We start from the raw sequence: 15985 nt of genomic DNA on the forward strand, positions 1-15985 counted from the left end.
CAAGCAAGAGCAAGGTGCTTCTTTCCTCAATAATAAAATATTACTCAAAACTTATTAACTTAACTTAATAACCAAACTACTATGTTTGGGACATGCATTGGGCTAGGCTACTGGTTCATGAGCTATAAGAGGAATACAGAGGATGGAAGAGAGAAAGGCCAGTGGAGATGCCAGCGGAGATGTAGGCAACAACACGTCTGCCACGCTGATCCTCAACCCTTGGGCCCCTCAGGGGTGTGTACTTAGTCCCCTCCTGTACTTTCTGTTCACCCAAGACTGCGTGGCCAAACACGACTCCAGCACCATCATTAAGTTTGTTGACGACACAACAGTGGATGAGGATGACAAGGATGAGACAGCCTATCTGGAGGTCAGAGAACTGGCAGTGTGGTGCCAGGACAACAACTTCTCCCTCAATGTGAGCAAGACAAAGGAGCTGATCGTGGACTACAGGAAAAGGGAGGCCGAACAGGCCCCCATTAACATTGATGGGTCTGTAGTGGAGCGGAGCGAGAGTTTCAAGTTCCTTGGTGTCCACATCACTAACGATCTATCATGGTCCAAACACATCAAGACAGTCGTGAAGAGGGCACAATAAAACCTTTCCCCCTGAGGAGACAGAAAGTTCTACAGCTGCACCATCGAGAGCATCCTGACCGGTTGCATCACCGCCTGGTATTGCAACTGCTCGGCATCTGGCCGTAAGGCGCTACAGAGCTACAGAGGGTAGTGCGTACGGCCCAGTATACCACTGAGGCCAAGCTTCTTGCAATCCAGGACCTATATAATAGGCGGAGTCAGAGGAAAGCCCATAAAATTGTCAGAGACTCCAGTCACCCAAGTCATAGACTGTTTTCTCTGTTACCACACAGCAAGCGGTACCGGAGCGCCTAGTCAAGGACCAAAAGGCTCCTTAACAGCTTCTACCCCCAAGCTATAAGACTGCAGAACAATTAATAAAATGGCCACCGGACTATTACATTGATTTCCCCCCGCCCCCCCATTTGTTTTGTACACTGCTGCTACTCGCTGTTTATTATCTATGCATTATCTATGCACCCCTACCTACATCTACAAATTACCTCTAATATGTATATAGCCTCGTTATTCCTTGTATATAGCCTCATTATTCTTGTGTTATTGTGTTACTTTTTTTGCTTTTGTTTGTTTGGTAAATATTTTCTTAACTCTTCTTGAACTGCACTGTTGGTTAAGGGCTTGTAAGTAAGGTCTACACTTGTATTCGGCGCATGGGACAAATTAAGTTTGATTTGATTTGCACAAGAAGGGGAACAGGCATGACAGAGATTCATAGGCTGGGCTATTAATCCACCATTCATATGCTAGCCTATATATTAGGCCTAACCAAATCCTACTACAGTGAATTTAGGCACCCCCGCCTGTGCTATGCAAGCCCTGACACACGCTTTGTGCCAATGAATAGAAGTTGAGCATCGCATGAATTAAATGTGCAATAAAAAAGTATTGTGCCTAGGCTTATTTAATGAAACCCTGGCTGTTGGGTTGTTGACGTAGGCAACAGATCGCAAAGCAGGGAATCCCCATTCCCCATTGAGCTGGTTTTTGGGAATGGCAAGTTTACTTTCTCATCCATATACGCATATCAAGTGCAAGTGCACTATCCATCAGCTCACATCAGCAGGATGGGGAGCCTTTTCATTGGGACAGACATCTAACGTAGATCACTAAAATAATTTAGATCACATTTCCTAAATTTTTATATTTGACCTATGGGGACACCTATACGTTTGGCAGCCAAGCACGAGTGATCATTGTAGCCTTTTATCGTCGAGACATAATGTTGAAATGTCTTCACGCCTAGAATAAAAACCTCCAGGCTTCTGTCAGACTCAAATGAATGGGAAAAATGAAGAATTACGTGGGGCAGTTTTGAAAAATGAATCCCATGCTAATCTTCCTCTGGAGTAAGTCACATACGTGGATAATAATTACATAACCAATGTCTCTGGTAATACTATTAGTTGTCTCTCTCCCCTTCAAACTTTCCTTGTCAATTCATTTGATAGGCAATATTATTTTTGCATTATGCTATAATGTAGCCTAGGCCTACTTTCTGATGGACTACAGCCAAGATTTGAAGGTGAGCCTAGGTTTTTAATATGTTTTTAGGAAAGGACAAATGTGATTTTTGTGTCTTCCTCTTTGTGCGCACTCCATGCACGTTCCAGAACGTTGTCATGGAAAATATGAATGTTGTTTCCAACTACCAATCAGCAACTTGCGCCGTAAATCTGGCTGCATATTGAACGTTGAGATTGCTGAAAGGCCAGTCTCTTTGGCAATGAGGAGTGGCAAGGAGTTGAATGTTAGCTAAAGAAACTGGTACCCAGGCTAGCCAACACCTAACGACCTTGGCAAGAGGTTTCCGATCTCTTAGCGTAACGGCTATGGTGTTGGGTTGACAGTCGCTGGACCTGTGTTCGAATCCTGGTTAGAGCCACCCCCGAACTCGCTACATGATCTAAACTGATCCACGTGTGTTTACAAAGTATTGTATCACTTGTAATCAATAGCTTTAACTGTTTCAACCCAGACTTGTTCACTGGAAGTTTTTTTGAATGTATGACTTTTTGCTGTTACATTTCAGGATGACCCTGAGATTCCATTCACTGAGGAAGACTACAGGAGAAGAAGAGCCCATCCCAACTTCAAAGAGCATATCAACGTTGAAAAACATGTGGTCAAAATGGGCAAAACGGTTAATCTGCATATTCTTTGTCAGTTTATTGTGTTATTAAAATTGTTTAGGCATTACTGTTCAGTGCCAACACAACATTATTTTCAACCTGCTCATTCCAATGTTTTTCTTTCGCTATAGAAAAGTTCATTGCTCTCCACATACGTAGTGGCCTCAGGAGTTCAGTATGGAATGGGAGAGCAAGTCTTCCACTTCTTCTTCAAGGTAGATCATAACATTGATTGATTATTGTTACCTACACTGAGTGTACAAAACATTAAGAACACCTGCTCTTTCCATGACATAGACTGGTGAAAGCTATGATCTCTTATTGATGTCACTTGTTAAATCCACCTCAATCAGTGTAGATGAAGGGGAGGAGACAGGTTAAAAATATATTTTTAAGCATTGAGACACTTGAGACATGGATTGTGTATGTGTGCCCTTCAGTGGATGAATGGGCAAGACAAAAGATTTAAGTGCCTTTGAACGGGGTATGGTAGTAGGTGCCAGGTGCACTGGTTTATGTCAAGAACTGCAACGCTGCTGGGTTTTTCACGCTCAACAGTTTCCTCTGGTGTATCAAGATTGGCCCACCACCCAAAGGACACCCAGCCAACTTGACACAACTGTGGGAAGCATTGGAGTCAACATGGGCCAGCATCCCTGTGGAATGCTTTCGACACCTTGTAGAGTCATCCATGCCCTGATGAATTGAGGCTGTTCTGAGGGCAAAAGGGAGAGGGTATTCCTCATATTTGGTATACTCGGTGTATATTTGTATAAGGGATCATTGAATGTAAGTTGTCTTGTGTGGTTCCTTTTTCATTAGACATCTTGGTTGGGAGACTTGCCCAAAGTCCCTATCTTCGGAGAAGGCACCAATGTCATTCCTACTATTCACATCAATGACCTTGCAGGGTGAGTCCTATTCTTATTTTCCTTCAAAACAAGCTCTGTTATGTACAGTCACTAGTGAAAGCATACACACCTCTTGCATGCTCTTCACATTTTGCTGCTTTAGTAAAATTAAATATCAAAAGGGATTCAAATTAGGTGTCTCCCTCTATTGATTTATACGGTCTAAGACACTGCATCTCAGTGCAAGAGGCGTCACTACACTCCCTGGTTCGATTCCAGGCTGTATCACATCCGGCCGTGATTGGGAGTCCCATAGGGCGGCGCACAATTGGCCCAGTGTCGTCCGAGTTTGGCCGGGGTAGGCCGTTATTGTAAATAAGAATTTGTTCTTAACTGACTTGCCTAGTTTAATAAAATATATTGATTAATACAACCTACTCCACATTTTCAAAGTGAAAGAAAAATGATATTACTAAGAAATACGAAAATTTGAATGTATTGATTGCGTATGTCTTCACACCCCAGAGTTAATACTTGGTGGAAGCACCTTTGGCAGTCATTACAGCTGTAAAAAAAAAAAAGTTTTATAAGATTCTACCAACCTTGCACAACTCTTAGGGCAACATACAGTATATCCATTGTTTTTGTCAAAATTGCTCAAGCTCAGTACACTTGGTTGAGAATCATTGATGGACAGCAATATTCAAACCTTGTCTCTGATTTTTTTAAAGCAGATTTAAGTCAGTATGGAGACTGGACCATTCAGGAGCACTCAACACCTCTTGGAAAGGCATTCCGGTGTGTCTTTGGCATTAAAATTTGTGAAATTGTCTCAGGGTTTTCAGAAGACTGAGGCGGGTTTTTTGCTAACTTTTTACCTGGGCTTCGCTCCTTTTATATTTATTTTGATCCTAACAAACTCCCCAGTCCCTGACGGTGACAAGCATACCTGTAACATGATGCTGCCTAAGGCTGTTATGGTGACCGTATTACCGCCACACCGGCGGTCACGAGTCATAACGGCAGTCAAATTCCACGTGACCGTTTATTCACAGTAATTAGGCTTCTCCAAGCTCTGATGCTGCGGATGGTCATTAGTAACCAACCAAACTTTCTAACTGCCTGGTACTCAACACTCTATTGTCCCTCTAATCACTTTTTACATCAATGCAAATATAATCGAAAATTGAATCAATCACTTCATGAGAGCCCATAGCTCATGTTGGGCAACATTTCTATAGACTATGCAGAGTTTTGATGGCCATCAGCTTTCTATAGTTTAAGCCTACTATATTTCTCAACTTTCCTAATATTAAGCACATTGCTTCTCTTTACAACAGGCATGAAAAGGAACCACGGGGGAAAAGCGTCCTCCATTCAATATTTAAGTGCATAGATGACGTGTATTTGTTTTCCCATTGCTCCTGTTTTGAGACAGGTGTGTGATAATGGTCCATTCCAAATCAAAACAAATTCTCACATATATTATTTAGTATATGTAAAGACTAGATGAAATCAAGAATAGTCTGATGGGTGACAATATTAGCCTATATCTTGTGAATGATGCCCAGCTTGTGTGCAGTAAGGCAGGAAACAGTGCATGCCTTTTTTTGTGCCTTTTTTTCAAATCACAGTCACACACCTCATGTTGCCTAGCCCATAGGCCTATATATTTTGATAGGGTTTGTATCACAACTAAAGTGGCCAAATAACTTTCAAAATTAAGAAAATGAATCCACTTTACAAGGGGTGTAGAGCCTAACTGGCATACATATGCAGCACGTGAGTTTCAAGTTTGGGGAAGATAATTTTCACAATACAAATGCACCTTTATAATAAAAGCATTACATGCATAACGCATTTGCGATCACTTTTGAGAAGATATGTTTTCCCGCTAATTGATTGCATTTTGGAACGTTTGCGCTTATAGCCTACTGCCGCGTCGCATTGCTGCGCTTATAATGTGAAGAATTTGCCAAATAGTTTGTCAGCATTTTAAGCTTTTAAAAGTTTTTTTGAAGCTAGTGGTTGTATTAATTTGGAGTCTTATCGAATCCCACAACTGTCCCAGACTATGTATGGAATATTTATTCCAAGGTAAACTTTTGTATTATGGGGGACAGCAGATTGACATAGGCTAGTGCTTTTGCTGTTCGTTAAGCCTACTCATCTTGTTGACTGACAGAAAGTAAATGTAGACAGTTCTTCCAACATCTTCAATATGTGCCTCGGAATACAATAAGGACGTGCAGTTGCATCCCCGATGTTTTTGTCTTCACTTGTAGCCTGTGAGAAAGACCCGATCATGTGACGGGCATTGGCTAATAAGAATTGAGATAACTGAGAGAGCCATGTGAGTGAGAAATGCTTCGGAGCACGCAGCCGGAAGAAGGGAATTATAATTATTATATTCAGTCCAAGGACACAATGTCCACAAAGGGCATAGATTTTTTTAGGGGGCATTACAGCCACACAAAGAGGATACCACCGGCAAATTTAAGGCATTATCAAGTCCTTGTCAAATTGTAAATGATAGACTGATGAAGTGTGTGCAGCCTATGCAATAAACAAAGCAGAGCTCATGCCTTTCATGCAACTTTTTTCAAATCATCATTAGAGTCGCATAATGCAGCCTTAGAATGTATTAAAAATCAGAACATATAGCCCAATGTTTGTATCAGAACTACATTTGTATAAATAACTAAATTAAGCATATAGGAGGACCTGTTTCTTTGTTAACCACTCAACACAAAATAGCCGCATGTGGGCACTCCCTCAAATTGTTTGGAAAAAATATCCTTTCTATTTTATTCAACTATGATCAATTGTATTCTTCATACAATCAAATAATGCCACGGAATTCTGAGCCAATTTGGCATAGCCAGATCAGGACCTAACATAAGGACAACTCAGAGTATGCTATTCTGTTCTTCTGAAATAGACTACATTTTCTTCATATCATGTTTCTTTAGACCTGTCTAAAATAAATAATGGATTTATTGTGATGGTATAGGCTATATTAAATTGATTTATCAGATTTCTTTAAATGTAGATGTCTGCATCAGTATGCTATGCGTGGAAGCCAGGAAACGCTAAATGTGTTTATGTTAATTAACGATCAATTACCGTGAGACCGGCAGTTATTTGCATGACAATCACCGGCTGACAACTTCATGACCACCACAGCCCTAATGCTGCCACGACAATACTTGAAAATACAAAGGGATCAACAACATTGCATTCACTCCACATTACTGAAAAGAAGGAAGCCTGTGTTCCAAAAAAATCCCCTCCAAATCATCCATTCTTAACCGCAACAAGGCAGTTAAGTAATACTACAAGACAACAAGGCAAAGACATTCACTTTTTGGTCTGAATTAAAAACTACAGGTTTGGTTCAAATCCAATAGAACACAATACAGAGTGAAACCCTCGGTATTTTCAAGTATTGTGGTCGCAGCATCATGTTATGAGTATGCTTTCGGCAGGGGTTGGGGAGTTGGTCAGGTTTAAAATAAATGTGAAAGGAGAAAACGCCCAGGTAAAAAGTTAAAGGAAAACCCACTTTGGTCTTCTGAAAACTTATCCCTGGGATTTAGTTTTATTTTTCCACGAGACAATTACATACATTTTCATGCCAAAGACACCAGAATGGCTTTCCTAGAGGTGTTGAGTGTTCCTGGGTTGCAAATCAGAGACAAGGTTTGAATATTGCTGTCCGTCAATTATTCTCAACCAAATTTACAGAGCTTAAGCAATTCTGACAAAAACAATAGACATATTGTTGCACTAACTTTCTTCTGTTCTATAACTTCCTTTCACTTGGAAAATGTGGAGTAGGTTGTGTGACTGTAGGGGGAAAAAAATCCAATCTAATCCCTGTAATTTTAAGGCAGCAGAATGTGAAGAGGGATGTGTAGACTTTCACTAGGCACAGTATCTATTAATCAGACACGTTTTTCTCTCTCCTGAAGTGTGATCCAGAATGTAATTGACCACAAGCCAAAACCACATTACTTAGTCGCTGTGGATGATTCCAAGACCACTATCGATGACATTGTAAAGGTAGTTCAAGCAAATATGTTTGATCATTGGGAATTCGACTCTATAGGTTCAATTATCTCAAAAAAGTGCTTCAAGGATGATTTGAATTCTTATTTTTTCACCACCAGACAATAGCCGATGTGGTGGGGCCAGGAAAGACCAAGAGAGTGCCAAAAGAGGATGCTTTTCTCACTCGGGATTTGAGAGTACGTACAAAGATCAAATCAAACTTTATTCATAATTCAGACGTTACAATATGCTTCACATAGAATCTAAGCTAAATACACGTTTTAGATGGCAGTTTTATTACCATGGTCTACCTTTCATCATTATATTTATTCAAGAAGCAAATCATTCAATCTGGTCTTTTTATTTTATTTTTTATTGTTCCTCAGCAAATGGACATTGATGCTCTGTTTGTCAACCTTCGGATTGAGGCTGTCTACCTGAAAGAGAGCTTCAACATCCACTGGGTGTGTGAGTCTGGTCTCATAGACAACATTGACCGTGTTGTGGAGGAATACAAGCAAACCAGGGGCCTGCTGGTAAGTTAGACAGCAGCTGTAGCAGGCTAGCAGCCCATACTATCATTTAAGATTGAACAAAGACACTCTTGTATTGAACGGGTGTATATTGTTGCATGACGGTGTGTATATTTCAACTAGATCAGACTAAATTCCGAGTGTGGGTTGCTGAAATGATTTCATGTAAAACCACATTGCGTTTGACTGAATAAGTTATGTGGTACGTACTGTAAATTACTCTTGGTATAGTAAATGTGGTCTTTTCCCTAGCCCATCCGAGTGTGTATCATGGGCCCTCCAGCGGTGGGAAAGAGCACAGTAGCAGAGAGGATCTGTAAACACTACAAACTGCACCACATCAGACTCAAGGAAACTATCACTGAGACCCTTGCACACCTGGTCAGTTTCCATCCAGCAGACAGACTAACAAACCAGGGCTATATCCCAAATGGTACTCTGTTCCCTATGGTGTGTACTACTTTGGGCCAGAGCCCATAGGCCTCTGGTCAAAAATAGTGCACTAAAAAGGGAATAAGGTGCCATTTGGTAGGCAGCCTAACGATCCAGGTGCACCATACCAATGTGTGTCTTTTAAATGAGATCCATGCTGCAGAGGCTAACTCTCCTTCATTCCAGGAGTCTATCGTTAGGATGGAGGACGGAGAGACTGAGGCAGAGGATTCTGCCACCTCATCAGAACTCCTGGAGACTTTGAAGGAGAACATGGATCAAAATGGAGGTACACAATGATGCAATTTGTTGTTGACCATATTCCTTTTCTAAAACAAGATGATATAGTCAGTGCAATACATGCTTTCTCTGTCTGTTCTATCCTGTTCTATTCTCCAAGGTCGACTGGATGACCAGTATGTGATCAGGATCATGAGAGACAAGCTGAAGTCAAAGCTGTGCAGGAACCAGGGTTTTGTCCTGGACAGCTTTCCCAAGACATATGAACAGGCCAAGGACCTGTTCTATGGTGAGACAGAGATGTATCCTCACTACTGGAAGTATGTTACAATGGCGGTGGCCCAATAGCACCTTATTCCCTATATAGTGCACTACTTTTGACCAAGAAACGCATTCCCTATGGGCCCTAGTCAAAAGTAGTGCACTATATAGGGAATAGGGTGATATTTGGGACACATATTTATAGTTTCAGCTCACTTACCAAAATCTGTATTTTTTGTTTAGCTGATGATGATGAGCCAGAGGATATGAGGTCAAAGATCCCTCCATTCAACAAGAAGATAATTCCAGGTCTGTCCAAGCTGGAAAACACATATGTTTGCACGATGAACGTGAATACCAAGCCAAGTAGTCCTAGACACAGTGGTCATCATTATTTCATAGTAGTTACAGAGCTGACCCTGTCTTTTGAGATCTTTCAGAACACTTTATCTTCAGTGCTTTTCTCATCTCGGAAAACCCCAGAACCAAAATATTGCGTTAGAGATTGCGTCTCCCCATTGGAGATTAAAGTGGTTTTATTATGTTGTGTACTCTCGGTCCTAGAGTTTGTGTTCTCCCTGGACTCCTCCGATGCATTCCTGAAGAACCGTGTCCTGAACCTCCCGGAGAGCCTGGTGGAGGGAACGTCCTATTCCCAGGAGCAGTTCCTGCGCCGCCTTGCCAGGTTCCGGGAGAGCAACGTGGAGGACGAGACCGTCCTCAACTACTTTGAAGAGCTAGATATTCACCCGGAGCACATTGGTAAATACTGAGGGAACTAACTTTTTGAACAGTTTGGCGGTGTACCCATAGAAATGAACCACTGGCATACCACTTGTACTAGTACCACGCATACCACTATGTCATAAGTAGATTTCCATATTGTCCATTTCTGTTGGGGCTATAAAGTACTTTTCTATTTAATTATATTATACTATTCATCTATGAATTCAGGTACAGTACAGTGTGATTTTACTGACTACTACCTACTCAAGTGTATCTAAACTAGTCATTTTGTGTTATTTCGGTGTCAGAGATCACCAGCAGTGACGACCAGGAGTACCTGGTGGTGACAGAGAGGATCATCAAGTCAGTGGGCAAGCCTAAGAACTACGGCCCCACCAGCCAGGAGCTGGAGGAGGAGGAGAGGAGGAGCGCAGACCGCCGGCTGAGAACGGAGGCCCAGAAGAGGGCTGACACAGAGAGGCGGGAGACAGAGGAGGCCCAGCAGAGGGCAGCCCGCTGGGAGGAGTGGGTGAGTTTAAGAGGCGGGGTATAAGGGAGATTAGAACTTACCCACTCTCTTCCTCTTACCTGTAGCTTTCTTGAAGGAAGTGAATGAGGGGTAGGTACAAAAACAAATTCTCAACACACCTATGGGAACATCTCTCATAATTGCCATGTTTTTTAAAACTCAATACAGCCTCTGTGATGGTGTTTTTAGTAGCAGTCCTCTTACTGTATGTTAATGGACAATTCTGCCACTTTTCAACCTCACATTCATCATCTCCAGCACCAAACCAGTGTCTACATTTGTAAAAACAGCATGTTTCTATGATCTGTGGTTCAAAACATTAAAAAGAAAGGTCTTAAAAAAAATGCTTTTCTATGACATCAAATCAGCTGGGATTTTTAAAACCTGCAACACGTTTCCGTCCAAGGGAGGGTCTTTTCTTGCTCCCCATATCACCATGAATCTCATAGTGTTTGAAAATCACTGTTTTTAAAATGTTGCAACTTTTGATGATGTCATCGGGTAGCACTTTTTAGCTTCATATTTGTTTCTACAAAACGTAGAAATAAGCCGTTTCCACATATGTTGACACTGGCATTGTGCTGGCGATAGTAACAAAGTGGTGGAGTTGCACTTTAATGTTTCTGTATGTGTCCCAGAGTAAGTGTCTGGAGGAGGTGAAGAAGCAGGAGCATGATCTCCTGGAGGTCCAGGCTGTTCCCCTGAGAAACTATCTGATGAAGAACGTCATGCCCACTCTCACCCAGGGCCTCATCGAGTGCTGCAAGACCAGGCCTCAGGACCCTGTTGATTTCCTGGTGAGTCCACATTACAGATTTTTTTTTAAAGAAGATATATTTCAGTAATTTAGCAGATAGTCTTATCCAGAGTGAATTACAGTTAGTGCATTAAACTAGGTAGTGCATTAAACTGCGTTTAGTAGTGAAAACAACCACATACACAGCATTATTTGTTGAACAAATCCTCATACATAATATGTAAAGAGTTTCCAAGACATCCTCACATCAAAGTGATGTTTTGGAATATGGCCATTTCTTCCATATCAAGCTATGCTATATTAGTTGAGGTTTTCAAAAATAGTTACAAGGTTTTAATCCGACAGCGACTACATATATTTGTTATGAAATGGGACTTTGTAAAACATATTAAAATGTTGTATTCTGTGTTTTTGTATTTCAGGCAGAATATCTCTTCAAGAGCAACCCCCAAGTGGAGTGAAATGGGACTTGTCTTTAGGATTTATAACCTCATAACAGTACCATCTACAATGCAGAATTGTACTCACATCATATTTAAAAGTGATTTAGTAAAAGCCTTTTCTCACAAGAAGAGTTTTTATTTTGATGATATTTAAGGGGGGGATTCTTATACATTTACCGTATATTGTAGCAGTTTTATATTATTTCCCCAATAATGTGATTACAACAAAAAATGCAATGAAGCCATGAGTTTACATCAAAAGTCATATTTAGACACTTTAAACGTGTGAACTGAAATGTTACTTTTGATGTAAACTCCCTAAGTTGAAATGTTAGGAGTTGAACATCATGGCTTCATTGCATCTTTTACAATTGTGTTGTAATCACGTTATTGGGGAAATAATATAAAACCGCTACAATATACGGTAAATGTATAAGAATCCCCCCCTTAAATATAATCAAAATAAAAACTCTTCTTGAGTTTGGTCGCAGACATATTTCAGCCATAACATTTTAGGTGGCCCTCCCCCCATTTCATGCTGTGACTTTGATAAACTCGATTAGTAAATTATGTCATTCCCTGCCCTGTTTTATTGACACACAGACCATTACTTAAAAGCCCTGAAAACTGGAGAAAAAAAAGCCTGACTGAAGCCAACAGCTAATTAACATGTTAATTTGCGTAATGAACTTGGGTGCGCTTGGTAACTTAAAAGTAGACCCAGTCGGGTCATAATGACTTTGATTTGGCTTGTGATTTCAAAGGATAAATGTTAAAAATGGCAGCTAATTGCGTCACTCTCTCATGTTTCCACTCGCAGCTCTAAGTGTACATAATTAGCTGTACTGGAACACCAAATTATTTCATTGTACATGCTTAATCACCACACTGGGAAATCACTTTGTTTGAGAACATTGTACCGTGAGCCACAACAACACAACACAATTTCAAGCTGTGTTTCTATATTTTCCATTTTGATATGTAGGCGTAAATCAAACCACAGATTCGAGGTAAAAATATGCATTTTACTTTGACTTTTACAGAATTTTCCCCTCAAACTAAATACGATGTACTTGTCTTTGTTGTTGAAATTGTTTTATTCGGGGGGAAAGTAATACAGATTCTTGACAGTTAGGCTACATTACCTTCTTCTAGTCTCCCTTTCGTCATCTGAACTGATACCTTCACAGGGGAAAATAGTGGTTGACATCCACCTCCACATTGCATATTGCTTTTCAGCTTTTCTGATCCATGCAATTGTTGGAGAGGAGACTAGGAGAGAAGAGGAAGCCACAAAAGACTATATGAGATGCATCCTTTGTAATAGAGACTGGTGTCATGTCCAATATCATCCAACAGGGGTCAGTCTCTACTGCTTTTGAATGGCAGCATTATAACACTAGGTGGCAGCCTTGCCTCAGCTATGGGCTAATTGTGATAATGTCGTTTTTTGGCTTTACCAATAACAACAATTATACACTAGACATTGTATTTTATTTGTATATATGTACATGTTTAATCATAAATAGATACATTCATCTATACCATAAAGAAATTCAGCACATTACAGCACATTACCCAATTTAAGCAGTTATAGCTTACTATATCACAGGGTCAATATGCTGCAGGTGGACAGAATCCACTGTGTGATGCTGGTCACTGTTCCTTAAAGCAGCTTAAGCCATGGAGGAATGTCTCTTTCACACACACACACACACACACACCATGAGCCGAGGCCTTAACTTGGTGGGGAAATTTTCCCCCAGAAAACCTTGCCTCATTGGCGTTCAGAAAGAAAATGTGTTTTGTTGCTTAGGAACAGTTTGCCTTCCGTCTCTGCGGGTGGTCTCCTTGTGAATATCATTATGTGCCCCTTGAGTCGGGAGGACGACACATTTTTCTTTTCTGCCAATATTTATTGTCTGCTCCACTCACTGTCGGGAGGTCTGGAAAATGCTTTCATTGATTAAAGGGGGTGCTAGGCAGGCGAAGTCTGTGAGAGACGTCACCTACCTTTATAATCATTTGTCAACATATTTCTAGAGGACAGCTTCAAGCTTACAGACAATATTGTTTTGCTTTGCTTTATGGGGAAATCTGCAAAGACAATTGAATTGCTAAATATTACAAAAACACAACTATATTAATTAATTGTTCTTATTCTCAGCTTTGTATTTGTGTCCGTCTCAAGTTATTTTGAGTGCTTTGTCCTTTAGATGAGTATAAATGAGCCACCCTCTAAATAAGTGGCACCTGAACATTTCCAGAATTTCCTACACACACACACCCCTTCCCTGTGAAAACATGCTTGACTTTGAAATATCCTCAGTAGCTTACATTTATATCCCAAGTGTGAAAACTCTCACCTTACATGATCAACACACACACACACACAGCAGAGGCACTGCTCTTCTGCTCCAAACATCCTCCTCTGACAAAGCCAAGAAGCTGCTCTCTCTCATTAGTGTGTGAGGACAGCATAGCAAGCCCAGAGTGAAAGCTTCCTCCTTCTTTCTCACTCTGAAGTTAGTTTCTGCCTATTGTAATGGCAAGGCAGATTCATTAATATGCCACTGATAAGTACCAAGGAAATTATTTGGAGGAGGAGGAGGAAAAAGAGAGGGAAAGTGGTGGGGCGACGGGACAATCACTCTCCCTCTTCCGGCTGGGCCATGCCAGCTTTCGGAAGTAGATGACAGGCGCTGACAGAGGGAGGGGGTGCGTTAAGGCGGGGCGGGGAAAGAGGTGGCCCAGTGAGCGCCTAGAGGACACCGCAAGGGGCGGAACGGCCCCCACCGCTTCCCGGCCTCACAACGGATCGACAGAGGGATTGTGTTGACAGGGGGGAAGAGGAGAGAAGGAGAAGCAGCCACATTTACAGCAGGGATGGAAATTCATCAAACTAGGGGAACACCTCCAAGAGCCACGCTGCAACAGCAGGCTCTGTTGAGCTCTGTGTGTGTGTTTCTGTGTGTTGCTCTCATTCCTATTGGAAAGTCAGTGCTATTTCTCCGTGATGGATGGGAGAGTTGAGGTGGTCTTCGTTAGAGCATTGCTCATTAGTAATGTATGCTACTGTCCTGTCTAATTGCTTGCCCATAATTGTCAGTGTAGGAGAAATGATCAAACTCCCTCTGACCTATTCTCCATCGGTGCTGCAGATTTCCCCTGCGCTGCAGCTTTACTACTTTGATATGTCTAAAAGTGGATAGTAAAGTGGGTCATTAACATGTGTCCAGCATCTGTTACGGTAACAATGTTTAATCCCAAACTAAAAGTTGCTTTCGTAAAAAAATGTGTTCAGCACTTCTAAGCTCAACTACACAAGCAGTTAATTATTCATTTCTTTCCCTGTTTTCATATGTGTGAGATTAAACAAAACAAATAGGTTGAATGAAGTGCTAATAGTGCTGACCCTGTGCTGTTTCTCACTGCTTTTCCCAAATGTGATAAAGGGTGTAGGTGTTTCACTCATGTGCAGCAGCCGTAGAGGACCCAGCCCTACTCCCACTGTCAGTGCATCTGCTTCTGTCTCTCCGTCGTCTCGCTGCCATCAGGTTTCATACCTAGTTGATTCCAGGATTGTGGAGGCTCCGCTGGGATGGGGCCTGGCTAGAGGCTTGGAGCTAGGGTTGGACCTGGCTGTGGCTGACCTGGCTCAGGTAGGGGCTGGCTGGGGCTTGGAGGTTGGGAGGGAGCCATGGCCATGGTTGTGGTGGGTGCTGCCGATGGTGGAGATGGAGGCCTTTGTTAAAACATCAGGTGGAGTGTGTGGGTTTGGGCACAGTGAACTAAGGGGGGCAGGGGTGCTCCATGCTGCTCTGCCAATCTGCTTCTAACTCTACCACATCACCCCCTCTACACAAACACACAGTCACAGACACACCCCTGCCCGAGCTGAAAGGAAGGAGGGGGTGTGAGAGGCCACCAGGGGAAGGGACTGGCCGGCAGGGGTGTTTGGGTGGTTATCCAGGCAGTGTGAAACCCAATTCACACCCAAGGACAAAGAGGGAGAGATCATCCCCTGTTAAATACACCTGTCTACCCTCATCTGTCAATCAGCAGATCTTTAATAAACATGGATTTAGAGGAGAGGAGAGAAATAGGTTACGTCCCAAACGGCACCTTATTCCCTATGTAGTGCACTACTTTTGACCAGGGCCTCAAGGGGCCATTTGGGACGCAAATAGACATGAGAGAAAACAGAGGGGAAAAATATTTTTTTTGTATTGGTATTTATTTGGTATTTAACAAAAAAGTGCACAAAGCTTTGTAACTGTTATAGCCACAAAAAGCACAAATCCATCAGAATCACTACAAACTTCAATCCCTGTATGATTCAAAGTGTAAATGGTGTCCAGTAAGTACCGTAAGTACTATGTATTAGCCTATACATTAACAGAGTGGTTATGCAGAGAAGCATTTTGCCCA

General features: G+C 41.7%; 1 protein-coding gene across 1 annotated transcript in view; it reads left to right on the forward strand.

The window, feature by feature from the left end:
- Positions 1-13726, forward strand: part of ak7b (adenylate kinase 7b) — a 15356-nt gene extending 1630 nt beyond the window's left edge. Inside the window, exons 5-18 of the mRNA XM_020487701.2 lie at positions 2630-2740; positions 2861-2944; positions 3552-3640; positions 7555-7645; positions 7753-7830; positions 8020-8169; positions 8419-8547; positions 8785-8887; positions 8999-9127; positions 9343-9408; positions 9664-9861; positions 10134-10354; positions 10993-11151; positions 11534-13726. Of these exons, the coding sequence (XP_020343290.1) occupies positions 2630-2740; positions 2861-2944; positions 3552-3640; positions 7555-7645; positions 7753-7830; positions 8020-8169; positions 8419-8547; positions 8785-8887; positions 8999-9127; positions 9343-9408; positions 9664-9861; positions 10134-10354; positions 10993-11151; positions 11534-11572 (1647 nt within the window). The 3' untranslated portion in view covers positions 11573-13726. The remainder of the gene's footprint in view (positions 1-2629; positions 2741-2860; positions 2945-3551; positions 3641-7554; positions 7646-7752; positions 7831-8019; positions 8170-8418; positions 8548-8784; positions 8888-8998; positions 9128-9342; positions 9409-9663; positions 9862-10133; positions 10355-10992; positions 11152-11533) is intronic.
- The last annotated feature ends 2259 nt before the right edge of the window (positions 13727-15985 follow it).

This window comes from Oncorhynchus kisutch, linkage group LG7 (assembly GCF_002021735.2).
Source record: "Oncorhynchus kisutch isolate 150728-3 linkage group LG7, Okis_V2, whole genome shotgun sequence".
NCBI lineage: Eukaryota > Metazoa > Chordata > Actinopteri > Salmoniformes > Salmonidae > Oncorhynchus > Oncorhynchus kisutch.